This window comes from Rhipicephalus sanguineus, chromosome 9 (assembly GCF_013339695.2).
Source record: "Rhipicephalus sanguineus isolate Rsan-2018 chromosome 9, BIME_Rsan_1.4, whole genome shotgun sequence".
Lineage (NCBI taxonomy): Eukaryota > Metazoa > Arthropoda > Arachnida > Ixodida > Ixodidae > Rhipicephalus > Rhipicephalus sanguineus.
The window spans coordinates 27,227,137-27,235,774 of record NC_051184.2 but is presented as its reverse complement, the minus strand read 5'-3'; the positions used below and the strand labels follow the sequence as shown (position 1 = coordinate 27,235,774).

The 8,638-nt window shown below is 46.9% G+C and overlaps 1 protein-coding gene across 1 annotated transcript; it reads right to left on the bottom strand.

The window, feature by feature from the left end:
- Positions 1-309: 309 nt before the first annotated feature.
- Positions 310-7,505, bottom strand: LOC119405403 (neural Wiskott-Aldrich syndrome protein). Its single transcript, XM_037672243.1, has 4 exons — positions 7,495-7,505; positions 6,730-7,076; positions 3,750-3,961; positions 310-681 (listed from the first exon to the last, which is right to left on the bottom strand). The coding sequence occupies exons 1-4, from the start codon at positions 7,503-7,505 to the stop codon at positions 310-312; spliced, it is 942 nt and encodes a 313-aa protein (XP_037528171.1).
- Positions 7,506-8,638: the final 1,133 nt, after the last annotated feature.

Genomic DNA, 8,638 nt, shown 5'->3' with positions numbered 1-8,638 from the left:
GACAAAATATGGCGCGCACACAAACGCGGACTCTAGAAAAGAAGGAACAATGCAAGCAGTTTTAGTGTCCGTGTTTGTGTGAGCCGTATTCTGTCAAAAACGATAGCTCCTCCTCCAACAGTCATGCACCCCGACAATCCCACACAACGTAGTACCGTCAACTAAAACCACAGTCCCCTCGTAAAGGGCCCAATAACTTAAAACAGCAAAACAAGCAAGTTAGGCGGACTTGTCATGAGATGCGGGCGGCATTGCAGTCTTTGGGAACAAGCATCACCAAAGGAAATCAGGAGGTGTGTGAAAAGTTTGTCACAAGGAAACGGCGGGCTGGGTGTGGGGGGAAAAAGCTCTTTCGGAGATTCTATAATCTTGGGACGGTACAGACTCAACCTCGTGGCCCCAGTGTGGTGACGGGGTGTGCCACTGTTGCGATGGGTCGTCACTGCACAGCACTCCGAGGAAGACTGGCTGGCTAGGCATCGCACTGAATGGCGGCTCCGAAGGGGGTCCACAGGGAAATAGCAGCAGCTGCTGCGGTGATGGTGGCAGAGGCATGGCCTGCGGGTGCGGCGGCGGGAGGTTGTGGGACCACCTTGGTCCGAGGAAGTTGCTGAAATGTTGCAGCGCCTCTTGATTTTGTGGAGGTGGTAGGCTTGGAGGCCATGACGATGGACCCAATGGCTGCAACAGGAATGGGGGGAGGGGGCAAATGGCATGGTCAGAAACAAGATGGCATTGACAAAAGAGACGGATGGTGTGACACCACCTCTTAAAGGGACACTAAAGTCGACGTGCACGGTTGAAATATTGTTCCAGAAACCTCGTAGTGCTTGTTTCGTGCCAAGGATCATGCTTAGTTTGAAAAAAAAAATCGCGCTTTAGTTGTTCGCATACCGTTGCGCAGTTCAAACTACCCGCTTCTGAAAAAAGCCTTTTGACGGAGCATTCACCATCCCCGCACTACAGCCGGCGCAGCGGAGCTAGGGGCCTTAGTAGAGCATACCCCGGCGAAAATGTAACTTGCGTCGTTCTCAAGGGCAACGTCAAGTTCTTTTTTGCATGAGTCAGACTGCAATGCAAAGATTTCATTTTATTCTGCCTTGCACTTAAATGTTCTGTTTTGTCATGGGTAGTTTGAGCACGTGAGTAACTGAGGCCCTAACATGCATGACAGCCTAAGTCGCTTATGCACCACTAAAACCAACCAAAACCAAGCCCTCCTACGTCATCGGGCGTGTGTTCCAGAATGCCCCACTGGCGGCGCGAATCAAGTTCTCCTTTTAATTTCTCCATTAATAAAACGTTTCTGTGCATAATATTGACGTTTTAGACGTTATCAAGCACTGACCTTTCACTCCGACATAAACTGTTTGCCTTTAGTGTCCCTTTAATGAACATCGGGCAATAGAGAATTCCGGCATGTGCAGGGCTATCAGCGGATACCACACGATGCTGCCGACATATTGAGAAGCGCAGTCTAACCGCAATTATAAATACATTTTCTTTGTGCATTTTCAGTGAGTTTTTTCGATGAAAGCAGATTTAAAAAGGGACACATGTTTGCAATTACGACTCTGCACAGAATTTACACCAAGAGCGAAGTGGCACACGCTTTGCGATAACAATAACTGCATTTCTCTGTGATCCGTGCCACGGCTAGAACAGCGCATGTCGTGTGCGCTCCTTCCGTCCGTTGTCTTTTTTTTTTGTGTGTGTGAGCGCTGCACAGTCCTAAGCATGAATCCATACCAACTAGCTCAGTTTTCCATTCTATAACGTTTACATGCCCTTGGTGACACTGCATTCCACTGAAGCCCTGAACTTTGTGAACAAATTAAACCTATGTAATTCCCAACCCTGCTTTTACATATCTACCATAGAAAATTATTTACGTACATAGTACGTAGGAAACATATGCCATACCCAAATGTAATACTAGGGGCGGGTTGAAGAAACGAAAAACATTAAAACAACTCGCATTACAACAACCTACGGCAATACAAAGTGTGAAGAACTCCCAAAATGCTACTAGTACCACCAGAGTGCAGCCAGAGCTGATTGTCCGGGTCACAGTATTTCTGTTATATCAAGCAATCCTCTAGCTTCCATTCGAAACCCCTCGAAAGAGAAGAATGCGGTTCGTCTTTCTTCAAGTTATTTAGTCAGGAGACAATGCTCGGTTACAAGCTAAAAAAAAAATGTCAATCCGCCCACAGAACCGCGGCGCACCTGCCCTTCACTTGTGAAGGACAGTCGTGCTAGCTTGAACCGTAAGTACACCTTGTCGGCTTATGCAAATACTATGCGCATAAAAAGTTAAAGGCTCGTCGTTACTATACCGAAAACGTTATGTTTGGCTGAGCAATGATGTCAGAATCCCTGACGAAAGTCACCAGGGCGTTCAAGTTTCCGACCCAAGACGAGCGACACAAACGCGTGATCAGTATGGGAAACGCTCGAGAAGTGCTTGATGTCACAAAAAAACATGGCTGGTCCCTCTGTCATAGGAATCGGTATAACACAAAAGTGAAACGTGTCTTCACAGACGTAGTTGAGCGTTTGTTATGCATTATTTGGTTCCAGCGCGAAGAAATGAATGGTACAGCAACAAATTGTAATGTCACGCGAAGAACGGCCAGCAGCTCTAAACTTGCAACGCAATGCTGAAGCAGAAAGGGCGCATGGAACGAACATACACAGGATGAGCGCGATTGAACTGTCACAGTTCTAACTTATTTCTGTGTGAGCAGCGCGCTCCTTTCGCAAAAGCGGCCGCTGCGGTGAGCGAAGTGACATTCGTGCTCTCAACGCGGTGAGAGCGCAAGACGTACACACCACCGCCATCACGAGATAAGTCCGGGCACGAGCTAGAGTGCCTCGATACGCGAGCGGAGCGCGCGGGCATCAAGGCACCCTAGCACGAGCGACCACGCCCTGCAGAGGCGCGCGAACCTCCGCGTGGGGGCGACGCCCTTAAAGCGCGCTTTTCGAGCTCTTCGCGCCATCTCGCTAGTCATAAAGAAACAGGCTGAAGTGCGACCGATCTCGGAGTACCGCCATGGGTAAATGGTGTATATAAATAGCTCGCCGTTAGCGCGTCAAGGAATGGGCTCTCTGTGGCCGAATCGTTTCGTGCCACGCGTTGCGGAGCGAGGGGTCGTAAGTTCGACCCTGTTGACGGAACTTTTCTTCTGTTTTTTTTTCTTTGCCAACTGTTAGTCTTTATATGTTACAACGTCATATCCTTAACGGAAATACGTCAGTAGAGCCGTGGTGGACCCCGGCATAAAACACTTTCGTGTTAAAATCAGTAAGCGCCATTGATCCAGTGTATACTGCTTCTATTTGTGCGCATTCGGATATACAAAGATAAATCAGAGTCTTGTTCATGTGTGAAGTGTATATACTGTTCTTGCTTGTTTTCTTTGTTTCGTTTTATTTATGTATAGTTTCATGTGCAGTAAAACTTCCCCTTGTAGGGAATATTTATGCAAGTTCTCTGGGGAGGGGCAGCGCTGGCTGTTGGTGGAGAGGACATTTTGAAGTTGTAACCGAGTATAGGCTGTCGATGATTCACTCACCCACTGGTCATATCGCTGGTACCGAAACTCCTGTGGCAGCTGTTGCTGCTGTTGCTGCTGTTGCTGCTGCTGCTGCTGCTGCTGCTGCTGCTGCTGCTGCTGCTGCTGCTGCTGCTGCTGCTGCTGCTGCTGCTGCTGCTGCTGCTGCATACTCATCAGCGGGACAACAGGGTAGGGTGGCGGCTGGCCGTTGGCGCCAGGAGACGAGGGTGGCCGAGGGAGCGGCGTGGCACTTGTGCTGGTGGCGTATCTGTGCGCGGAACAAGGAAGCCGCAGGGTTCCATCTGGAGTACGTCCGTTGCCACGTTCTGCAGTGTCCTCCGCGGCTGTGCCTATGTGACGCCCGGTGGCGCGATGCTGCTGTGCGGTACCAGAATGGCCTGCAGAATATAGGAAGACACTCGTATATGGCTCCCATACAGACAGCACACACAATGCTACTGAAATAGAAAAAGAAAAGCCTTAGCATCTTCTAGCCTGTTGTGACTCAGTGACGTAACGAATCGGAATCCATGCATCCAAACTAGGTACTTAGGTTGGAGAAATCTCATTTGGATATGATGCTTTGTCACCTGGCAAGAACTCGTCAGTAAACTCTAACAAAGGTGGCACCTGCAACAAGGTCCATGTGCACATTGTTTCTGTGGCAAATACTGCACCTTCAAGATTACAACGTCAAAACACGGTGTTTTGTAGGTGAGAGTGATTGACACCGTGCAGCAAGCGCGCTGACATAAACCCAACGAAGATTACGATTTAATTTGTCCACAGTGGAGGTACTGTGGTTACGGGCTTGACTGCTGTCCCCAAAGACGCGGGATCGACCTCGGCTGCGGAAGTCGTAGTTCGGTGGAGGCGAAATGCTAGAGCAGTTTTGCCGCAAAGGCGAAGCAATGAAGGCGACAGCAACAAATTGAAATGCTATACGAAGTAAGGCTAGCAGCTAGCTTCTTTATCACTTAATCTGGCTTAACTAAACAAAACGCTGGCATAAAGAAACGTGGCCACTGCAGTCAGCGAAGCGACCTCGGTGCTGTCTGTCGCTTCAATGCAAATGGCGCTGTCAGAACGCAGCATGCACAGAGGCGCGAGAGCCGTCTGCTTATCTCTGAACTGTCAAGATAGGGTACCCACGACTGCACCCGCCCGGTCAAAGTAGGCAGTTGTTGCCGAAGTGATCCAGTCATCATCCCCTTTGTAATTTGCAGTGCACACATACACACATACACACAATGCACACAAAACTGAGATGCGCGGACACATCTCAGTTTTGTTAATATCAATTATTTCTGCGGTATTACCTGCCATAAACCTGATGTGATCATCAGGCACGCCGTAGTGTAAGGCTCCGATAAAATTTCGACCATCTGGGGTTCTTCAACGTGCACTGAGATCGCACAGTACGCTGGCCTCTTGCATTTCGTCTCGTTTCTGTTTTGTTAAGAGGTTTTATCAACGTCACGGGAAATATTTGAATGTGCCGCGTGCTTCAGTGCGTCAGCCGGTGCATGAAAGCCGTTTTTGAACACAGCGCTTGCATCATACAAATTCAGCAGGACTGTAAGAATTTAGGTGGTGTTGATACTCTACTACAAATCCAATAAAACTGTGCGGACACAGAAGCTGAACATATAATGTAGGCATTTTAGTGGCAGGCGAAACATAAGAAAGCAAAAGATACGGACGGCACGCTAAAGCGCCTTCTTCGACTGGCCTGGCGCTCTAGCCTGGCCAGCGCCTCAGAGGAGGCGCTGGCCTGGCTCACCGCATCGGAGCGTAACAAGGTTAGCAGCTGCGCACCAATCGCTAGCCCTGTAGAATATTCGCTTGCACTGACCCTTTTCGAAGAAAGTCTAACTTGAAAACGCGATCTTCGTACTTTTTCTCGCTTAAACGTTAAAGATTGCACTCAAGCCACTACGCTCATTCTACATACACTTCGCGTCACCGCAAAAATTCCTTAGTTCAGGTAAAGCTTGTCATTCTCCATAAAATCGCACGCAAGACAAGAAGTGCATACGTGCTTGTTAAGTATTTATATCTACGTGGGGGGTGGAGACAAGCACGGTGTGGGCACTTGCGTGGCCACTGCGGCTGCAGCATACTAGAAAAATCTCACGTACGTAACTGACTGTCTCCGTCAAAAATAAACTCCAGTTCGTTAAACTTCTCTCCAACGTGAGATGTCTGCGCACACAGTCCTTGAATCTTAACAGTGTGAACGCGCAATGTCTTGACGCCACAGTCAATTAGATGGCTACAGCGTTCAAAACTTCTTCGGCTTCGATTACACACCCGAACCTTTTTTCGCTAGGTTTAAACCCTTGACATGCTAAGTACACAATTGTGTACACCACTTGTTTTTGCTATTTGTATCAAATGCGGGACAAGAAAGAGCTAAGTTGTATAGTTGGCAGTTCCATACTCTTTCGGTCCGCCATCTTGGATAATCTCGCGCGCCACAAATAGACTATTGAGTGCCCTGAAATAACGTTGTATCGATTTGACACATTTACAGACAGTTCTTCATATGTGGCGTCTGAAAGGGTTAAGGTGCCCCATAATGTTTCCTACCAATAGCAGCTTTATGAAATGCAGCAGCATTTTTGCAGTGAGTGAATGAACAAACTTTGAAAAATAAGAATGCACTCGACGAGCTGCGAGGAGGACGATAAAAAGCCCGACGTGGTATGACACGGATGCGTATAGTCGGCAGTTCCATACTCTTTCGGTCCGCCATCTTGGATAATCTCGCGCGCCACCTATGGTCCGTGTGCATTGCGAATTACTCTTGTTCCTGGTTCTATCTTCAGCATCACTGCCAAACTTGCAGACTGAAATCCGTGACGTCGCACACCTGGAGTTTCGGCGCGACTTTCAATGATGATTCTGTGACCATATATATATATATATATATATATATATATATATATATATATATATATATATATATATATATATATATATATATATATATAATAATTTTCTCTTTTATAAGAGCCTATGTTCTCAAAATGAACGACCTTATAGTTGTGAAAATATTATTTACACCGATATTAACGTACTTAATACTTCAAAAAGCCCAGCATTCACGATTGCCGGACTGTCGTAGACCTAAGCAGAGGTCGCCTACGACCAGGAACCTTACCCTCGGCTGGCGCACGCTCTTTCTGGTGGCGCTGCGCGCGCTGCTGTTGGTGCTGCGCCTGTTCCTCTTTAAGCTGTGGCTGTTGGAGCTGCAGCTGTTGGAGCTGGTGCTGAACTCTCTGAAGTGGCGACTCATTCCGCTGGTCCCCTCGCGCGTGGTTTCTGTTCTGTCGCGGCAGCTGCGCTCCGGCTCGTAGTCTCTTATGGTGCGCGGCGCCCTTCTGCGGCTGGCCTGGCCGCTGTGGGTCCAGGTTCTCCCGATCCTGCTGCTTCTCCGCCTCCGTCTCTGGGTCCAGATTCGGCCGATTCGGCTCCCGCGGCCGGAACTCGAAGTTCCTAGGCCCAACCCTGCAAAGGGAAAGCCGGTCAGTTCCATCAACGAGGCGCTTCCACCCACTGAAGAGAACAGGATAGTTAGCTATGCTGGTTTTCGTGGCACAAAAGTAACTAATGTTACGATGTGCCAACAACAAGGTGCTATTCCTGAAGAGTCGTGTATGGAAAAAAGAAAACAGGGACATGACCTTTATTTGGATCTTATTTAATACTCGCGGTCTCTAAAAAGCTAAGTGCGTTTTCCGGGGGTACTGCCTAAGGGTGCGTGAATATTAACAAATTTCAAGTATTGAATCTATTCAAATAGTCTACTATTCAATTCAGTTTTCGAATCAAATTTCATACAAATACTTCTCAAACAGTTTGCGAATATTTTAAAATACCAAATGCATCTAATTAGACACAATAGTATGATACACTCCACCATCACCTGCATAGCATTTTAACGTATGGTGTAGTGGCGCAAATTCGACGGGGACAAAGAGGACAAGAAGCAAAAAACACGACACTCGCTACACTCGCAACTAATTTTATTTCAGAAGCAGCACTTCATATATAACCCAAATCCCTAGCGACACAGAAATGAACTACGAACACTGAATCATTGCCAAAAAAAACTTTTTGCGCACACTCAAGCGATAGTACACGGCAGTTATGCTTAGACACTTTAAGATGACATAACAAATGACAGCGCTGGGTAACATCAATATAAAATACATTGGCGGGAATTCACACGTGCTTGAAACAGATTTGAAAACAACATGAAGCAAAGTATGACACATGCAAACACTAACTTCAATTAAAGTCCTTCGAGGAAGCTGGCTTCTCGGTCACTTAACGAAACTGATGATTGACTAATGCAGCCATCTTTTCTTTTGTTAATGTGAAAAGAAAAGATGGCTGCATTAGTCAATCATCAGTTTCGTTAAGTGACCGAGAAGCCAGCTTCCTCGAAGGACTTTAATTGAAGTTAGTGTTTGCATGTGTCATACTTTGCTTCATGTTGTTTTCAAAATCTGTTTCAAGCACGTGTGAATTCCCGCCAATGTATTTTATATTGATGTTACCCAGCGCTGTCATTTGTTATGTCATCTTAAAGTGTCTAAGCATAACTGCCGTGTACTATCGCTTGAGTGTGCGCAAAAAGTTTTTTTTGGCAATGATTCAGTGTTCGTAGTTCATTTCTGTGTCGCTAGGGATTTGGGTTATATATGAAGTGCTGCTTCTGAAATAAAATTAGTTGCGAGTGTAGTGAGTGTCGTGTTTTTTGCTTCTTGTCCTCTTTGTCCCCGTCGAATTTGCGCTACTACACCATACGTTAAAATGATATCTCACCAACTAGCCCAGCTCTCAACCCTACTGACCTGCATAGCAGTGGCATAAAATATGAGCACCTGCATAGTGCAGTAGACTGCATCACCAGGTGAGTCAGGCTTTACAGGCTACGTGGAATTTCGCTCACTGAATAGATTCTTCTCACGCACAGAAATCTTCATGGTTTGTTTACAATGCTCAATTTGTGCTTTTGACGCCAACGTTATATGGACCAGTGCGGAATTCGTTTTATAATAATA